The sequence below is a fragment of the Nanorana parkeri genome, unplaced genomic scaffold (assembly GCF_000935625.1).
Source record: "Nanorana parkeri isolate BGI_ZX_2015 unplaced genomic scaffold, ASM93562v1 scaffold1135, whole genome shotgun sequence".
In the NCBI taxonomy this organism is placed as follows: Eukaryota; Metazoa; Chordata; class Amphibia; order Anura; family Dicroglossidae; genus Nanorana; species Nanorana parkeri.
The window spans coordinates 36,193-58,389 of NW_017307403.1; the positions used below are offsets into that span (position 1 = coordinate 36,193).

Sequence of the window (22,197 nt, forward strand, 5' to 3'; positions counted from 1 at the left end):
CTACCGTGTTTCCCCGAAAATAAGACACTGTCTTATATTTTTTTTGGCTCAAAAAAAAACAAAAAACACACTAGGTCTTATTTTCGGGGTAGGTCTTATTTTTTTGTTTTTTTTAATGTACAACAATTCGCACTTATTCATGTAGAAAAGTCTACATGTATTTGTGTACAAAAATATGATGATCAGGGCAATTAGAGGTGACGTACCTTTCCAAGAGCAATGTGATAACCAATCGCTGGCCAGAATGAGCGAAGAGCACTTTCACTATCGATTCCTCACAGGCGGAGTGCATTTGGTATCACTCCGCCTGTGACAGGAGCCGGCGCTATAGAGGAGGAATCGGCTTATGCGGCTCTGCTCCCTCCGGTGACGCCTCTCTTCCTCTAGCACTGGCTTAGTTGGCACCGCTGATTCTCTCCTGCGGCTCTTCAAATTCCACCTTATGCCACCACCGACCATGGGAATGGTCACAACTAGGTCTTATTTTCAGGGTAGGTCTTATATTTTAGCAATTCCCAAAAATAGTACTAGGTCTTATTTTCAGGGTAGGTCTTATTTTCGGGGAAACAGGGTATGATAAATGCTGCACGGGCCAGTCTGCGCAAGCGCACACTACCCGTTCAGCATTGCGGTCATCGGAAATCACGCCCCAGAGCGGGGTGGGCTTGCGATTATGGCAAGTACGATCTGCCTGTCCAAGATAGGAAAATCGTACGTATTTTTAATTACCTTACAACCATCGCAAGACAAAAGTCTTGCGATGGTTGTAAAGCTGGCACAAGGGTTAACTGTCTAAGCTGAAGTCAATGTAATATAGAAGGCAGAGAGAGGGTGAAGAGCAAATTATTCTGAACCTACTATAGCTTGTCATGTTAGAGAGTAGGCTGGAGGATTACTACAGGGGTTGCAGAGTGAAACCGGCCCATGCTTTGTTCCTGTGTGGGGGAGACCTTGCACCATACTCTATGAATTCCTCTGATTTTGTTTTTTAAATTTTACTAGGAAAAAAGAAACTGCACTCTATAAATAACTTGTCCAGTACCAGCTACCATAGTAGTAACATCTATGAGAAATAGAGATGTTCATATTACAAAACGCATACAGTAAATGTACATTTGTTTGTTTTAATGATGTGCGAAGACGTAGTCATGAAAGGTGAGGGATACTAAAGGCAGTGAATCAAAGGTGCTTTGGTGTACAAATTTCAACCACCAAAAGTGTGGTCCCAGCTTTGTGACTCTCCATGAACAGTGTCTCTTCACTAACTGACATGCTACTCGTGCTTGTATCCACTGAGAGTATTCTTGTCTACTGTCCGTCATGCTCCTGGTGCATTTCACCACTGATTGCCACCTTATTCCCAACTTGTCTACTAATTATCAGGCTACTGGTGCACCTTTTCACTGACTGCCTTGTTTCTGTCATATTTGTTCAAGGTCCGCCATGCTACTGGCTCTGTTGTCTACTTACTACAATTGTTGCAGCTTATCTGCCCACTAACTGCAAAGTGCATTTGTCCACTGTGAACCATGCTACCAAGGCACTTCTTTTCTTACTACCACTATATTTGTCCACTGACCTCCACGCTACCAGTGCACCCTTACCCACACAGTTACACTGCTGATGCACCTGTCCATTGACAGCCATGCTGTGGTGCACTTGTTCACTGACTGCCCTTGGTAAGGGATATTTGGGGGTGTTGGGTCCCCCCTAAAATTCCTACCAGATCTAAAGGGTATGGTTTGAATTGGTAAAGGGGACTCCACGCTGTTTTATTTTTATAACGTTAGAATTTAACAAGTTCATTTTGAATGACATTCGGGGAAAAAATGTGGATGCATCCAAATTTCGTTATTGGAAAATTCAGATACGTTGTGATTCATTATTTCTTTCTTTTGGATATTCTGATGCATCCTAATGTCTGAATATGCCGATATTTGTCCAAATTTCAATTCAGAACTAAACAAATAGCACATGTCTACCATGCAACCATTGCATGTAGACAAGTAGAATGCAGGAGATCATCTTCACCGATATTGCAACACAGGATGAAAAAAGTTAAAACAAGTATGTTATTAAAAAGAAAATGTCAGGCTGGGTTCACACCTGGGCGTTTTTCAGTGCTGATCGAAGCACTAAAAAACGCTCAAGAAGTGAAATCCTATGAATCCCTATGGGCATCTCTCTGGGCTCAAAAACTTTAGGTAATGTATGTTCCTTAAAAATCAGAAAGGATATAAATCCACTTTTTGTGCACTTAATGTCTTTGCAAGCCCAGGTATTACATTGTAAAAGTAGTTGTGACATTATCACTGTGCTTTACATACCCTGTGCAGAGATGTGGAAGGGGACCAGCAGGCTTCGCCCACTATAGGCTGCCTGTTGAAAATTACAGGAGCGGCAGGGACAAGACCAGTCACCCTGCACAAGGAGAGAGCAGCATTGACTGGTCTTTATTACAGGAAGCTTCTACACATAGGAAAAGTCTCACACTTTATTACTGCACAGACTTGGAAGAACTACACAAAGCACACAGAGAATGAAGTAAGAATACACATCTTGCAGTTCAACTTTAACATACAATATGCAGGCATTGTAGGGCTGCAACAACTAATCGACATAATCGATTATTGAAAAAATTGTCAACTTTTTCAATCGATTAATCGGCTTCCGATCAGTTGGTCCTGTTCACGGCTCCACACACGCTATGCGCCGCACCTCCTCCCCACCTCACACTCGCCGCTGCCAGACCCGCCTGCATGGACGCTCTTTACGCCGCACCTCCTCCCCGCCTCACATTCACCGCATATATTGCACACCACACTATTTTTTTTCTTTTTTACTTCCACCGCTCCAAGCTTGCTCCTGTGATGGAGTGTAATCTCAATACAAACTAGTAGTCCATCACTGGAGCCGTTTTTTAAATTTTATTTTATTATTTAGCCGATTAATCGAACTTAATAATCGGCTAACTAATCGATTTTGAAAATAATCGTTAGCTGCAGCTCTAAGGCATTGTACACTATTGTCACCATGAGGAATCCCATGTAGAATGCAGGAGTTCAGCAGCACCGAGGTGCAACAAAGGATGAAGAAAAGGTGAAAACAAGGATTTTATTTCAAAAAAGGCCAACAGTTGATCATACACAGGGGGGAATCCATCAAAATAGGAACAGACAGACAACCAATCAGCTTTACTCTTTCATTTTCAAAGCTTAACTGAAGAGAGAAGCTGATGCCAAAGAAGACCTGGTTGCCAAAAGAAGACTTCTGCAGTTTGCATGTGCTTTAAGGGTTAGTTCACACCAGAAACTGCATCACAACTGCGTGCGTCTGCGCAGTTGTATTGCGATCCGTTTTGACGCGTTTGTTATGTCCCTGGATGATGCCACAATCAACTCTGTTGGTTTTTTTTTGCAGGCGTTCTGTTGCGTTTAAATTTGTTTACTAGTGCAGTTAGATGCAAGTAAAATAGGACAAGCAGTATTGTTTCTGACTGCATCTGAACGGACTGCAATGGTGTGAATAGAGCACGAGAAAGCCCATAGGAAAGCATTGTAATGTATTTTGGCTGCAGCAGTCACACTGAACGGACTGCATCACAACTGCATCTGGTGTGAACTAACCCTAATGCCTTGTTCACACCAAGCGCAGAGCAGAGCAGTTGCAGACCGGATCAAAACTGCGTCCAATGTATTCCAATGGTATTTTTTGCTCCAGTTCATATCGCAGCGTGCAGGTCCAGGGCAGGTGAAAAAACTGCAGCAGGCCCTATTTTACCTGCTCTGGACCTGCAAACGCATCAAAAATGCATGCAAATGCATGGAACGCACTGAAAGCCCATTTTAACCAGTTGACATTCGCGGTGTTAAACCCCCTTCCCATCCAGGCCATTTTTCAGTATTCAGCGCTGCGGTACTTTGACTGACATTTATTCCGTCATGCAGCGCTGTACTGAAATGAATTTTATACCCTTTTTTGGGGACAGATAGAGCTTTCTTTTGGTGGTATTTATTCACCACTGGGGGTTTTATTTTTTTACTATATTAAGGAAAAATTACCGAAATTTAAAAAAAAAAAACAGTTTCCCCTATATTAAATGATAAAACATTTATTATTACCCAATTTTTTGGTAAAATATAAAAGATGGGGTCACGTCGGGTAAAAAGACACTAAACATGTCAAGCCTTAAAATTGCGTGCGCGCGCGAAACCTCAAAAAACGATAATACCCAAAATTGGCCATAGGCGACGCTTTAAAAGCTGTTACCGCTCATCAGTTTAGTGTTATCAGTGATTGATGGCCCTAAAATGATTGCTCTCACTGCGACGTTCGCGGCGATATGTAACATGTGTAGCGCAATTGTAATTTTTGCGCGCTGGGGCACCGGACGCGTATTTACGTTTATAGGCGCGTAAACGTGGGGGTGGGGGAGTTAAACATTTTGGGGGGGTTTTTTCCCCTTTTTTTATATGTGGCTTTTATTTTATTTTATTTTTTTATGTGTTACTTTATTTTTTTTTTATTTATATATATTTTTTTGCACTTATTGTTATTGCTATTATATAGGGGGATAACAATCCCCCTATATAATAGCAAAGGCACACTGACAGGTCCTCTTTATGGAAACATTAGGGGTTCCTAGGACCCCTAATGTCACCTGTGGACCCCAAAAGAAGCTGATGAAGCAGAGATCTGCTTCATCAGCTTCTTCTCTCTGGCTATAGCAGCCAGATGACTGACAGGTGAATGCGGAAGTGATGTAATAGACATCACTTTTGCATTCACAGCCCGGAGGGAGGTCAGCAAGGAGCTGATCTCCCTTCCTCTTCCTCCTGACGCCCTTCCGTCCCTGATCCCGGGCCACAGATGAGGCAGCGGATCCCGGGATTGAAGGTGAGGGGTCGGGGGGCGAAAAAACGAGCACATATAGACGATCGGCGGGCTATGGAGCCGCTGATCGTCTATATGTGAAACACCCGGTAACGGGTGTTTGCATTGGTCGGGTCTTTACTGCCCGTGCGTGCCCGCTAGGGGGCGCACGCGAGCGGAAAAAATGCCGTCTGGAGACGGCAACCCACCAATGCTGCAGTGCCGTCCGTCCGTTTTTTTACAACAGGCGGACGGCAAGTGGTTAAACTTTGGAAAAAAAATATTATTTTTTTTTACCAAAAACGCATCAAAAAGACTAGCGTGCGTGTGCAGAAACCTGACCGGATCTGCTCTGCATTTGGTTTGAACAAGGCCTTAGTGTTTCAAATCATATGTATATTCAAGGTGTAACAAGATACCTGATCACAACCCCCCATCCTGCCCCTCCCTATTACCTGATTGGGGTTCTTCTCCCTGAAGGCTCCCGTTATTACTTGAATCCAGTGCAGCTCTGCCTGTCATTCGTTTACAAAACCTTTGACAGGATCTGTGAATTGAGAGTCTACAAGTCCCCTCAGCCACTGCGGCAGAGGGACTCTCAGTTGCAAATGAGGTGACGTCACTGTGCTTGTACTCCATTCATACTTCCAACTGAATGTCCGTACCTTGGTATGGACATTGACAGGAGGAACAGTCTGCAGGAGCCTGAGCATTACACTTGCCAGTTGCCATCCATTAATCGCTGTTGCAATGCTGTGCAAAAAAATAATAAATGCACATTTTTTTTATTTTAATCTTTAATAATAATAAATTATGTTTCTATAATAATAATAATAAATGTGTGTGCATTTTTTATTATTATTATTTTAGTTTTTGCAAAAGCTGGAATGTATCTTTTACATCTAAGGGTGGTGTTAGCAAAGGCTATTGATTTATCGAAAATAAATATATAATATATAAATAAAATTGTGTGTGTGTGTATACTGTATATACAGTATGTCTAATGAAGTCTCTATACTACTATGGTATCACAATGTGCTGTCTGTGTCCATGACTTTTCCTAGCATACACACATCTGCTCTAGACCAGTATACAGCCTGTCACTCATGTCTGCCGGTCAGCGCTGACCCTCTGTTACAGTTACTTGAAGGCTCTCACATCAAGTGACTGCTGTCCCCCTTCTCTCTCCTGACAGTGATTGGCTGCCGGACATTCCTTCCCTGGTGTCCCCGCCCCTCCATTCAAACGTGCTGAGAATATAGAAAGCTGACAGCTCCCTTTTAGCAGGCAGACTGCGTTGGTTCGTACCCAGGACTTGCTGTAGTCCTCTCTTCAGTGCAAGATACCCACATGATGCCAGGCTTGCTTGTCTGCTCAGATTTCCTATAAAGATCTGATTGCCATCTGCATACAGAACGGACAGCAAGCAGCAGCCTCCTCTCCTCCCTGCTAGAACCTGCCCTGCTGCACTGGATTCTTCCAATCAGAAGGAAAGAGATTCATTGCACCAGCTACCCCCTCCTCCCTTATTCTCCAGCAAGAGAGAAGACTAGGGGGCTCTGAGCCCCCCCATCCTCCCATGTACATCACCCCTTGTGCAGCTGTCTTGTCTCCCCTTTACTGCTACAACCACATCCTGCACCACTGCTCTGCTCATACGATCTAGAGAGATAAGGCAATAAGAGAGGTAGCAGAGAGCACCCCTTCCCATCTGCATGTTCTACAGGGGTTCAGGCTTGCCAAAGGGTGGCTGATGTCTCTGCAAATCCCTGCTCCTCGATGGATGGCTAGGTTTTTATGGATGACTTGCAGCATTTGTTCTTTCCCTTGCGTTTGTGCTATTTATTAATGTACCAAGCCGGTTTGGAGCAGCTTTCGTCAAAAAAAGGAAAAAACACAGTGCCAGCAGTATTTTAGAAGAACAAAGTAATCGATTGTAATTGTGTCCGTCATGGAGCAAGAGCATAAAATACAGAACATTCAGATTCCTTCCTCCTTAGGGTATGTGGACCTTCTCATCAAGAGTGGGGAACGGTTCCTTGGTGCTCTGAAAGAATGTAAAGACTGTGGCCTGACATCTTCTTGGAATACGTTACAAGCCCATGCCAAATTCACCTGGATGGAGATTCTGTGCATGGTTGTGTGTGCCCTGGCATTGACGGGTCTCCGAAGAGCGACCACCAAATGGATCTTCCAGGTCAGTAACACCACCTTAAGACCCCAATCACCCTGAACCTTTCCTTTGTGTTTCCCAAAGCGCGACAACACTCAACCTGAAGAATCCCATCATTTTTAGTGGTGCCAGTTCAGAGTTGAGTGTTGTGTCGCTTGTGGCTTGAAGCTTCTGAAGGTACATGAGCTACTTTTCGGGCAGAAGCAAGTTTATTGGCCCCATGGACTTGAGAGTCGCAATGAGAGCTCCTGAAAACCATCTTTACCTCCTAGTAACTAGCTTTCCATAGGTTAAAACAAAAACGTTTGAAACTAAAAAAAAAAAAAATGCGCAAAGAAAAAAAAAGCCTAAAAACTCATGTTCAAGTATGAATGGGAGCTACATGTGTACAGTGGACCATGTGCATGAAGCTGAGCTGGAATGTAAGAGGAGGGGAGCAGGTGTAAGTCTTGCATGATGTTGGCCATCACAATAGAAACAGAAGGTCCTTTCAATCTCCTTATTAAAATATGGAGGAGATAGCTAGACACATAAGACTCAGCACATTCTCTCTTTTAGTCCTCCATACTGTATTGAACCACGAAAACAAATCTTGCTGGTTGCCAGGGATGAAAACTTTTCTTCCTTTAGTAGACCCATAACCAATGATAATTGACCATCATGGAGGATTGATATGCGACTGATTGCTTTCAATTACTATACTATTTCTTATCCCCTAATATTGACAAATAATCCTCTTAAAATGCAGCTTTCACGCGATCACTAAATTTAAAGCCACATACCTAATACCTAGCTACAAAGAATACCTAGCTACATGTTCTCAAACAAAATTTAACACATTATATTGCCAAAAGTATTGGGACGCTTGCCTTTACACGCACAGGAACTTTAATGGCATCCCAGTCTTAGTCCGTAGGGTTCAATATTGAGTTAGCCCAGCCTTTGCCGCTATAACAGCTTCAACTCTTCTGGGAAGGCGTCCACAAGATTTAGGAGTGTGTCTATGGGAATGTTTGACCATTCTTCCAGAAGCGCATTTGTGAGGTCAGGTACTGATGTTGGATGAGAAGGCCTGGCTCGCAGTCTCCGCTCTAAAGCATCCCAAAGGTGCTCTATCGGGTTGAGGTCAGGACAGTCAAGTTCCTCCACCCCAAACTCGCTCATCCATGTTTTTGTGGACCTTGCTTTGTGCACTGGTGCACAGTAATGTTGGAACAGGAAGGGGGCCATCCCCAAACTGTTCCCACAAAGTTGGGAGCAATGAAATTGTCCAAAATGTCTTGGTATGCTGATGCCTTAAGAGTTCACGTCACTGGAACTAAGGGGCCAAGCCCAACCCCTGAAAAACAACCCCATACCATAATCCCACCTCCACCAAACTTTACATATGTCACAATGCTGTCAGGCAAGGACATTTCACGGATGGACTTATTGCACAGGTGACAACCTATCACGGTACCCCGCTTGAATTCACTGAGCTCCTGAGAGCGACCCTTTCTTTCACAAATGTTTGTAGAAGCAGTCTGCATGCCTAGGTGCTTGATTTTATACACCTGTGGCCACGTAGGTGATTGGAACACCTGAATCCAATGATTTGGAGGGGTGTCCCTGTCCCCATACTTTTGGCAGTATAGTGTATATAGTGAGCATCACTATGAAAGGTGTATAGAGGTAACTTCTTTTAATTTCACATTCATAAGGTTAAAATGGCCACCCCTCTTATGTCCTGCTATAATAGAGTTACATAGGAAAAAAAAATACACAAGTCCATCAAGTTGAACCTATATAATATAAAAAGCCTGTAATCTATTAATAGACAGGTATTCGGTACAGACGTGTTATTTCCCAATACTTCCTTCTCACCACTTTATGCAGCGTACAGTTCACTTGCAACAACATTTAGGGCTCATGGTGAAAGCCTTTTTTGTTCTGCATTTGAAATGTACGTCAAGTGCAGATCAGCAAAATTCTATTGACTTTAATAGAGAGGTACACCTGGCAGTTTAGAGGCTGCGTCTGATCTGCTTCGTGCTGAGTTTCTTTGGAGTCAGCAGATCCTATTCAGGTGTGTTTGCCTTTGGTGATCATGACTCCTTTGTGCACATTGGCGTTTGGCTACGTGTACATCCTGCTTGCTTTTGGGCACACTTAAGTGATATTAAAGGTTTCTAAGATTTTTTCAAATGTTGATTAAATCACTTACGATGGATGCTGATTCTTGATGTGTAAACGTCTTATTTGCTGCAGAAACAGCTGCTCCTCTGAGCACTGGTCCTGATATCTTGTTTTAGGGTGACTCCTTTCTCTTGCAGGGTCCTATGGAGCCACCCTCGTGTATGTCTCCACAAACACACAGCCAGGGCAAGTCATTCCACTGCTCACTCCTCCCTTCTCCAAGCTAGTAGATGGATCTGCTGCAGACTACATTGTCCCTTGTAATCTTATAGTGAAAAGGAAATTCAGAGAAGCAGAGCTGAGAGAGTTGGAGCCAGATGTTTGGAAGCATGATAACTGTAAGAACATGGACATAAATGTAAAGAAATACTTTGCTGGGCAATGTATATTTGATTTGGATTTATCATTGAACCCTGTTTGAGAGTTTAATATTACTTTAACCTTCATTGTGAATGGAGCTGCAGCAGATGCTACTTCATTTAACTTGTGTTTAAAGAAGAGCTCTGGGAAAATCACAAACTTCCCCTTGCAGTGGGTCTGCCCCCTGCACTGGAAGGGTTAAGTGCTCGTTTTGTCTAGGGCAGGGGTCTCAAACTCAATTTAGTCAGGGGCCACTGGACAAATGTTGTAGTCCCGTGGGGGCCGCTACTATTTACAGTACCAGTTTGAATGTATGCACATGTTACAAGCGGCAACTGTCACCGATTCAAATTAAAGGAGAATTATGAGGCGAGTGATTTTCACCCAGCCTCATAATGTGAGCCGACCTGTGACCTCACACATATTAATACACTCCCTCCCCCCACACAGACATAATACACTTCACCCCCCCTTCCAAGTCCTCCGCACACATTTAATACACTGCCCCCCAGCACATATAATAATACATTTCCCCCCTCCCTCCCAAGCCCCCAGAACACATAATAAACCTCCCCCCTCCCTCCCAAGCCCCCAGAACACATAATAAACCTCCCCCCTCCCTCCCAAGCCCCCAGAACACATAATAAACCTCCCCCCTCCCTCCCAAGCCCCCAGAACACATAATAAACCTCCCCCCTCCCTCCCAAGCCCCCAGAACACATAATAAACCTCCCCCCTCCCTCCCAAGCCCCCAGAACACATAATAAACCTCCCCCCTCCCTCCCAAGCCCCCAGAACACATAATAAACCTCCCCCCTCCCTCCATCTTTGCAGGGAGGAGGCACATCATCGTTCCCTGGTGATCTAGTGGTGATTAGTAAGGTCTAGTGCAGACCTTACTAATCATCCATCATTCAGCCGGGGCTCAGAACTGACAGAGCTCTGGCTGGTGCTGACAGGAGCAGCTCTGCGGTCTGCATCCGACAGAGATGTAGCTGCTCCCGCATGTCAGGCACTACCGTGTGCCCGACTTGCCAGCTGGCTGCGGGCCACAGAGTACTGGTTCGCGGGCCGGTACTTTGAGACCCCTGATCTAGAGTGAGTCCATAACAAAGAAAATATTTCCTGGAAAAACCTTTTAATAGTGACAAATACCAGGAGAAAATGATTGTTTTTTCAGTTTTGCTTAAAAGAAATGCATGATGATTTTGACCGAGGTTACTTCCAAGCATGCAGGCAGAGCTGGGCTTGGCCCGCGGGCCGGCACTTTGAGAACCCTGGTCTAGGGGGTTTAAATAAAGCTGTATTACTCACCTGGTCCCGGGGCAGTTTGTGCTCACCTCTCTCTCCCTCTGCTTCCGCTCTGGAATGTTTCCTGTGGCGTCCTCACATGTCCTGCATTAGTCGTCACAATGTCAGCGGTGCTTAGTCCACCAGAGCCCAGGGGAGAAGAGGCTGCGGGGACTGGTCTAGCAGCCTGGACAGAGCCAGCGGCCTGGGATTCTATCTAAGTATAAACAAAAATGAGTTGACTTAATGATGGCATCATCAAATGTTCTGATAAACGATGTTAAACGAACGTTAGAATGAAATTCTATTGGTGTATGTCCAGCTTGAGTTGCTTCCACTGGTATGTACTGCACATGAGTCAATAAAGGAGGTTATTTATCTGTAAACTGATCCAGGACTAATGTGCCAAAGCACAAAAAACAACACAAACAAGATGCAAATGCAGTCCAGATGTCAGTGTGCGCACACACACACACACACTCGGAGATAAGGAAATAGCAATGTGAGTTTAGCTGGATGTCTGCAGATGCAGAATAGTTGCCCGCAGATGCACTGGCATCCTTCTGTGTCTCCATAGCAACTTGATTTTACTCAGTGGTACCAAGTTGATTTATAGAGAAGTTAGTCTATATAATTTTCTTTTCATAGCTTGTCCTTATTTTCCAATAAAGGGTACAGAATAAGTCCATTCTGAGGATATATACACTATATTGCCAAAAGTATTGGGACACCCCTCCAAATCATTGGATTCAGGTGTTCCAATCACCTACGTGGCCACAGGTGTATAAAATCAAGCACCTAGGCATGCAGACTGCTTCTACAAACATTTGTGAAAGAATGGGTCGCTCTCAGGAGCTCAGTGATTCCAAGCATGGTACCGTGATAGGTTACCACCTGTGCAATAAGTCAATTCCGTGACATTTCTTTGCTACTAAATATTCCACAGTCACCTGTTAGTAGTATTATAAAGCTGGCCCTACACCTTACAACCATCGCACGACTTTCGTTGTGCGATGGTTTTAAGGTAATTAAAATCTCGTACGATCTGCCCATCTTGGACAGGCAGATCGTACTTGCAGTTAAAGCTTTGTCCAGCCAAAACTTTTTTTTTCCCTGGGGGTATATGAAGAAGGGAAAAAATGCAAGTGTTGTATGAAGAAGGGGAAAAAAAAGCAAAACTGTTGGATTGCTACTGCTATCTGGGGCTCTGTCAGATAAATTTTCTCTCATTTACTGGTCTGCTGACCACAGTTTTACCAGACAGGAAGTGAAAGGAGCCCTGCAAATGGCAGGGTTTCTGAGGCCTCGTTCACACCAGAACGCACTGCTTTGCGGCCGGCTCACTATGTTGCGGGGCAGGAGGGGGCGTGCTGGTCCATTGAAGTGAATGGCACCGTAGCCTTGCCCTCCGACCGCAATGCGATTGGCCGTACGGGAACGCAAGGCAAATCAATGCCTGCGGTCCGTTCTGGTCCGAACAAAATAGTGCTTGCTACATTTTGTTCAGACTGTACCACAGGCATTGATGTGCCTTGCGTTCCCCTCCTGCCCAACAATATAGGGAGCCGGCTGCAATGCGATGCAGTGCATTCCAGCCAGAATCGGGCCGGAACGACTGTGTCTGGTGTGAACGAGGCCTCAGCCTTCCACACTCTGTCAACAATTTTGAGAAAAGGCTGATGGCTTGAAATACATTTTAAGCAACACTGCCTCCAGGTCATCTCCCATCCCACTCACTTATTTCCTGTCAGCACATCATGTGAATGCAGGATATCTAACTGACTCCCAGTGCTGCCCCTACCTCTGCTAGCCTGAGTGGTAGAAAATCTGTCAGGAATATAAGAAATATATCTGAGCATGTGGTGAAAAACCTTTTCCTGTAAAAGGTAGTGGGAAAGGGGAGGCCAAATTAGACTTTGCAGGAATAAGTTGCGATTTGCATAAGAATTTAGTCACCTCTCTCTGTTTTGTTTTTATTTGTGGTTTTCAAAAAATGCCTGCTTATCCATTGTTCTCATCTTATGCACTGGTTAAACGCTTTCAATTTATTACAGGTTTACTATAAGTCTCCATGCACATGGTGTTCAAAGCTTTGGTTGGGGATTCTTGCAGCAAGAACTTGCAGATTCTTGTGGCAGTATCCCACTTGTGTCCATACAGATGCAGCCGCTATACCCGTTTTAGTGTACCTGGACCTGTGGGCATCCATGTAAATGAGGGCGTTGTACTGAGATCTGTTATGTGTGGTCTTTCCCACAAATGCCCAGCGTTACAAATTACTGAACAAAAATACTCTTCATTCCCCAGGATCACTGCCGGCCGATTACCCGATCACCGCCTGGCCGGCAGTGATTGGGTAATTGGCCGATCACTGCCGGCCGGATAAAAAAAACTCCGGCAGTGAAGCTGGGAAATGTGGAGTTTTTTTGTGGTGATTATGCAGTCTCGCTTTTTTTTGAGTGTTTTTAATCTTTTATTTTAAAATAATGTGTGCTTTTATTGGATTACACTATGGATTTCTCAAAATTTTTTTGAGCATTTGGTGAAAACTCGGTGAATAAAAAGGAGTGGTGTAACTACTGGTGGTACAGCATTTCAAGAGGACCTGTCTGAAGTGGAAACTAGCAACTGCTTGAGCGTTTTCTGTCCATTTTCTATACAATGGTCCACCTTATCTGGTGAGTGCGGTCAATGAGAGTGGTATCACGCGCAGACGGGAGAGGTATCACTCATGGTGGAACATTTTATAATTCAGCTGACTTACTGTATAGTTCTATTATATGGACCACTGAACACACTCTTGGACATCATAGAAGCTTTATATTATTTTAAACATTTTATGTGTTTTGTTTTTGTATTATATATTGTTTCATATGAGGTTTAATTTAGTAATTTATAGCGCTGGGCATTTGCTGAGATTGATATTGAAAAGAGTTTTTTCGCTTTTTGCACAGCAGCTTTTGTTCTATATGTTAGTATGTAGAGACTAGGAGCGCAGATCATTGGGACGTATACAGTTATGGTTGCCACCTGTCCAGGATTCACCCGGACAGTCCAGGTTTTGAATGCTGTGTCCGGGTTTCATGGCAGCAGAAACCCGGACACAAGATGTCAGGCAGACAGGGGCAACCACTAAAAATAGTCTCAAGTGTGCTATTTACATATGAATAAGCCACCACTCATTCTCCCACAAAAATGTCCACGTGTTGCTACAATGTTCGGGTTTCGCTTAAAGAAAAGGTGGCAACCCTATATACAGTATATGTGTAGTCTTTAACTGCTTGCCGCGTTGGGGGAAAGTTGACATTGTAAACGTCTTTCCCGCTGCCACGAAACTTGAAACTGTAAACTGTCGGCAATGACTGTTCCATAAAAGTGTTCGGGCAGCTATAGAACCCCCTCTGCCGCCGCTGCCAGCTATGCTGGGCTCTGCTATCCACCGTGTGGGCCTGGGACTGACACAGCAGGTCCCTGCACTTAAATCGGAGGGAGATCAGGACACTTCCAGCAGATCTGTGCTTCATCAGCTTTTTTGGTGTCCCTAGGTGACATTAGGAGTCTAATAGACCCCTGATGTCTCCATAAAGAGTACCTGTCACTGTATCTGTGCTGTCGATTAGGGGGAATGTTAGCTCCCTAAGTGATAGGAGTAAAGTTAAGTGTAAAAAAAAAAACTTTACAAATTAAAGTCACATATTAAAAAAAATTAAAAATACCAAAAACATTTTTTAAAGTCCCCTCTCCACGTACATACACATACAAACACAACAAATGTTTCATAACATAACATATGGAAAACAGTTTTGTTTTCAAAATTTTCGGTAATGTTTTCTTATAGCAGGGGTGTGGAATTCCTATCGCCCGACGCCGGGCGAGTAGTTTTTATGTACATTTAGCCTGCCTCCGGACAAGCAGAGCTGAATGTACATTGTGGAGCCGCCGCTTATTTAGTACAAGTGATCTAATATGATCAAATTGAGCAGCTGCAATCATGTCTGCTCACACCCCTCGCTGTGGTTTTCGGGGTCCCCTGCTCTCCTGGGGGACCCCGAAAACTACGACACAACGGCTCAGCCATAGAGCCCATAGAGCAGACGAAGAACGTCTGCTTTACGGGCTCTCTGTGTGTTCTCTGAGACCGTGGTGCTGTAATCATAGTGCCACATGTCTCGGCTGTCAGGAACTGCACAGAACATCTGTTCTGTGTTGGAGGGCAGGTTCCATAAAGAGAACATGTCACCTCCAAACTGTCACAGGGGGAATTTAATCCCCTATGTGATAGAAATAACATTAAGTGGAAAAAGAAAATAACTAAAAATGTAAAAACAAATTAAAAAGTTATTTAAAAAAGTAATAAATAATAAAATATATAAAAATGAAAAAGTAAAAAAGAATTAAAATTTTTAAACCAACCCCCCTACCCGCGCCATCTGCATGCAAATAAACGCATGCGCAGGACATTCTGCATGTGCTTTGAGATTGCCGCCGCCGCCATTCCATGGTGGTAGCCAGGCAGCAGAATTCTCTTACACACACACACAATGTGTATTAAAGGGTAAGTTCATTTTCCCAGGTAATATGGAAAAATAAAAATTACCCGATGAAATCTGTCCCCCGTCTCTCCCAAACCACCACTCCCCTGGCTACACTTACCTATCTGTCCCCCGTACTGCTGTCCAGCGCAGTCCTCCCCTATGCATTTTGAATTTCGCTCGCAAATTGCAAGCACTCATTGGTCAACGTGATCAGATGACTGCGCTGACCAGTGAGAAGCTCTATTTAGCACAGTCAAATATGTTTTGATTAGGGGCGCACCGATACTGGTATCGGTGCCGATTCCGAGTATTTGGGCGAGTACTCGTACTCACCCAAATGCTCCGATACCTTCCCCGATATTGGAACTTACGTCGAGATGAAAATTTCCTCTGACTGGCAGTGCCGTAGGGGAACATGGAGCCAGCTTCCCATGCAATCAGAAAGCCGTGCGGCAAGTAATGACCCACCTCCTGGTTTTCTTATTGGCCGGGAAGCCGGCTCTTTGCTGATTGGCTGGAAAGCCAGCTTCCCGGTCAATCAGGTCATAACTCGCCGCCCGGCTTCCTGATTGGCCAGGAAGCAGGTTTCCCAGCCAATCACAATCAAGCAGGCCAAACAACATGTAGCTGGCTTCTGTGGCAATCAGGAAACCGGGCTTGATGTCATTACCAATTGCCCGGCTTCCTGATTACCAGGGAAGCCTGCTCTATGCCAGCGGAAGCACCGGTATTAGTATTCAGTGTCGGCACCCGATACTGAAAAACCGGTATTGGTGCATCCCTTGTTTTGATTAAAACTGATATTAAATGCATTTCGGTACACCACTGCATGACTGCACAAATGTCAGTCAAGGTATCTCAGCACTGAATACTGAAAAAAATGTCCTGAACAGGAAGGGTGTTTAATATAGATGTGCATGAACAAGCACAGTTTTGAAGGTGTAAGCAGGTTTATCAAGGTGAAGGTGTAGGTGAAGTCATGCCTACCTGGTTTCCAGGGGCTGCTAAATCCAAGATATGTTGACCAAGAAATTTATAGCTTGACCAAATTGACATACACAACGCCAAAACACGGCACGTCACCTGAATTCTGGCAGAGCAGCACAGAGCATATCTGGGTATTATTTTATAGAGAACCTATCATGCAAAACAGAAACATTAGTTAAAGCGGATCTCTGGTTAAACAGTTAAATGCACAGTTTAAGTAGAACTGAAGCCAATGTTTTTTTTTAGTTTTGGATAGAATAAGGGAGGTTTAGAACCCCTGTCAGCTTTTTATAGCCATCTGTGTCCCATTGGGAACATTTCTCTTCACTTCCTGTCTTATAGCCACAACAGGAAAGTGAGAGAAAATCCCTCCAAAGTGAGGGAAATTCCTGGTGGTCAGCAGGATCACCAGTACTAGTGTCCCTACTATTTCTTCCTGTTCTATTGACAACCCATAATTTCTGATTTTCTTTCATTTTTACGTAGTTATAACGGTCACCAGAGCGAATCTCTCGAATGGGGACACAGACAGCAATAAAAACCTGACAGGTGTTCTAATCCTTTCTAATCTGTACAAAACTAAAATAAAAGTTTGATCTTGAGTTGCAGTTTAAAATACATACCTGTGAAAAGTTAGGCTCTGTTTACACCTGAGCATTTTGTAGCTTGAAGCATAAAAATACTCAAAAATACTCAACTTTTAAACTCCCATTGTCTTCCATGGCCTCTGTTCACACCTGAGCGTTTAAGCACCTATAACAAAACACCCAGGCGTTCCCACTCCAAGTAGTACATAAAAATACCTGTAAATCACGTGGCTACACTCACACTTTAGTATAAATGCAGCCTTACACCTGCTAAATATTTGTGATTCTGACACCATCATCTGTATTACACTTAAAGTGACATTAAAGTCAAAAATGTTTTTCCCTCCACCCAATGTTAATGTTAGCACTTACCTTAAATTATGTTTCTTATTCCAATCTTCTTTTTGCCTGTTGTTTTCATCTGTCCCTCCAGCGCTGCTGCGGGTCTCCGATCCAGCGCTGACTCCTCTGTCCTTTCTGGCACGTCCTGTCCCACGGTGTCTGCATGCGGGTGCACACGTCCATATACTTACCTTGTGTCTCTCCTCATCTCCGGAACAAAAATGTGAACTGCGCATGCGCCCATCCCAAGGTGCTTTGCGCCCCCCCGAGCATTTTCACATTTTCGGACGGGAGCACGCGGGGAAGACACAGGTAAGTATTTTTTTTAACACTTTTTGCATATATCTACTGCTTGCTAGGGTTTAATAACCGTTTAACTGAAGAATGAGTTAGAGGTGTCAGAAAGGATTCCTGGCTTACACTAGATGGACAGGGTATTCATTATTTTGGGTGTAATAAAAGGTATGGCACTAGCTTGTACAATTGTCTCCACTTTATTTCACAATCAGTGACCTGTTTGCAAGTCAACAGAGTAATTATGAAGACAATTTACTGAGGTCACAACACTTTATAGTCAACCCAGTCTAATCCTAACAATTCTACAGATTGACATATAACCAGAAATAATACAGAAACATGTACAACAATTCACTATTTATAGCATTTTAGTTATCTGTGCCTGAATTGCTACACGTTATGCCTGGAAGTAGAGCATATATTATTTCAAGTGCATATATAGCCAAAGCTTCCATTTTAGTTTTTTATACTATTGGGAATGGTTAAACTCCTGTCCTTTAATGTGCTCTGTTATGGAGACTTATCGGGTGTGCAAAGGATAATTTTAAAGTATATGCCCAGCCAAAACTTTTTTTCTTATTTCAGATAGATTGAGAAAAGTTTAGAACCCCTATTGGGTTTTACTGCTATATACATAGACTTGGACAAAGAACATAGGGGTCTGTTTATAGATTTGTTTTTCCTCATAAGTTTCACCCAAGGATTCACACTTGGAATTCACTATTCCACCTACTGACACCAACAATGGCCATTATTTCTCCTCCACTTACACCAACATTGAGGGGCACTATTCCTCCTTCTAAAACCAATGACTATGCACTATTCCTCCCACTGAAACCATCGATGGTCCATTATTTGTCCTTAAACCACTAATTAATCATTAATCCTCCTACCACTTAAGCCAACAGTAAGGGGCACTATTCTTCTTACGTACACCCACCAATGATTGGGCAGTATTCCCCTCCCTGACACCAATGATTGGGCTCTATTCCTCTAAACAACATCAACAATGGGCCATTATTCTTTCATCCATTGAAACCAACAGAAAGGGGCACCATTCTTCTCACTGACATCAACAAAGGGGCATTATTCATCCCACTGACACCAAGGATGGGATCTATTCAGCCCACTTGAAGTAATTGATCCACTGCACTCCAGACTGGAATCCCATAGAATAAGTGGGTGCTGATATGAGTGGGGCTGCAACAACTAATCAATGTAGTCGATTAAAATCGACGATGGAAAACATTGTCAACGTTTTCCATCATCGATTAGTCGGCTATCGATTACTTTACCCTGCCCGCGTCTCCACACACGACCCGAGCCGCACACCAGACGACACACCTCTTCTCCTCCCCGCTCTGAGCTTGCTGATGCGCCGCTGCACGCCAGGCCGCCAACGATCGAGGGATAACGGCACCTGACAGGCCCACGATCCCGCATCTAAAAGTAAGGGTGCCTGCTCCCCCCCTTCCCACACACATGGCGATTGGATTTTTTCTATGTATTGCTGGGATAGTGGGAACTGTTGTATGCTCTATAGCTGATAGTACATTGCGCTGTATATTTACCATCAGCTATAGAGGAATACAAATCCCAGCAATACATTATACACTGTATGTATATTGTATTGCTGGGATTTGTTGTATTCCTCTATAGCTGGTGGTATATTCTACATTGCACTGTATAATCATTATACAGCGCGATGCACAATACCACCAGCTATAGAGGAATACAACAAATCTCAGCAATAGTACATTATAGGAAAAAATAAACAAATAAAATAGCACTGCGCTTCAAACTCAAAAATGATATTCCTAAAATGTGAAACAATTTGTATAAACTGTGAAATTGTCACAAAGGGATACACAATTTTGTGTCATACACAACACCTGTGTTGCACAATGCCTGTGCTGATGAAAATAAAAAATAAAAAACACGTGCTAGTACATCTCATAAAATGTGTACATATAGAAAATCCTGTGTTGAATCTCACAAGTGATGTATAACTCCTACCTAATCTGCATAACCATGTGTGAAGTCCGCACAGAGATCCTTCATCCCTGTCGCTCTGATGAAGGATCCCTGTGCGGACCCAAAACGTTAGCACCGTATGACAGTATGTGACATTGGGTATTGAATAAACATATCAATACTTTAAAAACCTTTCAAGTGTGTGCCGGTGAATTACTCTTATTTACTATTAGTGTTTTGCACGGCGCCATCCGTGTGGTCACCTGGGCACCACATACTTTGTGGTTTTGAGACTGTGGCAGTGCGAATGGGACTTGGACTTTGGTATAATTATACAGGGCAATAATTTACCACCAGCTATAGAGGAATGCAACAAATCCCAGCCAGCAATAATACATTATACAGTGGCGCAATGCACGCAGAATACCACCAGCTATAGAGGAATACAACAAATCGAAGTAAGAATACATTATACAGCGCAATGCAGAATACCGCCAGCTATAATGTACTATTGCTGAGATTTGTTGTATTCCTCTATAGCTGGTGGTATTCTGCATTGCGCTGTATAATGTACTATTGCTGGGATTTGCTGTATTCCTCTATAGCTGGTGGTATTTTGTATAGTGCTGTGTAATGTATTATTGCTGGGATTTGTAATCCTCTATAGCCGCTGCCATTCTGCATTGATTGCTGTATAATTTTACACTTTCCATTTCGTCATATTGCACACCACACAGTGGCGTAACAATCGCCATAGCGACCTAGACGGCCGCTATGGGGCCCGGGCACAGGGGGGCCCGGCCTGAGTCGCTATGGCACACTTTTGTTTTTTACTTCCACCGCTCCAAGCTTGCGCCCATGTTGGACTACAATCCCAATACAAACTAGTAGTGCATCACTGGATCAATTTTGTTCATCCGATTAACCGATAAATCGAACTTTTTTTATTTTATTTATAAATTCTTTATTTATAAGATAACAAGCAGACAATTGTAAGTCACAACAGTGGCCCGTCAAGAGCTGAGAAGATTTGCTTATATAACAAGTAGACAATTGCAGGTCACAACAAATGCCCATCAAGGGCTGGGAATATTTTCCTTATATATATTACAAACAGGCAACTGCGAGTTACAGCAAAGGCCCAGCAAGGGCTGAAAAGAAAAATGGTTATATGAAGTACATATTGCATTTCTGGTATAAGCAAATTATAATTTGGATAAGGGAAGGGAGTTGTTGATATGGCTAGACCCATATGTTTAAGGGTATTGTTCAGACTTGGATTAATCGAACTTAATAATCGGCTAAATAATCGTTTTTGAAAATAATCGTTAGCTGCAGCCCTAGATATGACCTGCGGAAGGCACCACGCAAATCACAGGAATATTGAAAAAGTCACCTCACCTGCACTCGAAGGTCAAATCTGCTGAACATCCTTTTTATTAAGACACTAGGCAAACATAGTGACACAGTGCAATAAGCAACATTTCGGAAACCGAATATGGTCCCTTCATCAGGCAAACACAGTGATGCGATGGTTCAGCACATTTGATCTTGGAGTACGGGTGACTTTTTCAATATTCCTATTCCTCCCACTGACACCAACAACGGGGTATTTTTCTTGCTACTGACACCAACGATGGGGCACTATTCATCCCACTGACACCAGTGATAGGGACTATTCCTCCCTACTAGTGTTTGGGTACTATTCTGCCTGCCACTTGCTCCAGGGGCATTTTATACTCCATTTAACTTCAGATGCAGAGGTACTCTTAACTTGTACTGACAATGGGGCATTTCTTACTCTGACTGGTCACAGCCTAGCCCCCCTAGTGTACTGACCCTTTGTTTAAAAGGTATGAGGGCCCCTGCCTGCTATCAATGTTTACTCTTTACAGGTGACCATCCACTTAAACTTGAATGTAATTACAATTTATGTAAGACTTTTTAAAAAATTGTGCCTGGAGATGGGCCTTACCAGGATCACTCTCCCTGCCAGTCCTATACTCTCCTGTCCTTGATCCAGTGTGATATTACTGATGAGCAGCTGCATGGCCACTTGTAAAAGTCTTCAGAGCAAGGCTCAAGCATGTATTCTGCACTCCCCATTTACTATGAAGTGTTCATACTCTGACCGAGTGAACTATTAGTGAACTATCTGCCTAGCTGTGAACTGATTCTTTTGTAACACTTTCTAATTTTTTAAGCTTCAACATCTCTTCTTCTGAGGCTCTCTATGGACTATTTTGATCAGGCCATTTTGCATTTAATAGAATTCTGTTGTGTAGAGCAACAAACCAAAAACTGCGCAGGTTGGGTCAACCCTGCGCCTGAATTAGTGTTCTCAAGGTATATCCCCCAATACATTTGCATGGTATTTGCAAAAAATAAAGTTTGACTATTATTCTTTGTATCGCTATGTTCCTATTACATGTAAAAAGTAAAGGGTTACAAGTAGGGATGCACAGATACTTTTCGAGTACCAGTGCAGATACCTGGCATTTTCATGAGAACTTCCAGGGTTGCAGCGGTTGCAGCTGGGACCGGGCTCTGGCACTCCACCACTGTCCTGAAATCACACCTGAACGTTTTGTAGCGCGTTCTACGC

At 43.5% G+C, this 22,197-nt stretch overlaps 1 protein-coding gene across 2 annotated transcripts in view; it reads left to right on the forward strand.

The window, feature by feature from the left end:
• The first annotated feature begins 6,483 nt into the window (after positions 1 to 6,483).
• Positions 6,484 to 22,197, forward strand: part of CERS1 (ceramide synthase 1) — a 40,135-nt gene continuing 24,421 nt past the window's right edge. For both annotated transcript variants that reach the window (XM_018568078.1, XM_018568079.1), the window contains exon 1: positions 6,484 to 7,069. In XM_018568078.1, coding sequence (XP_018423580.1) covers positions 6,824 to 7,069 — 246 coding nt within the window. In that variant the 5' untranslated portion in view covers positions 6,484 to 6,823. The remainder of the gene's footprint in view (positions 7,070 to 22,197) is intronic.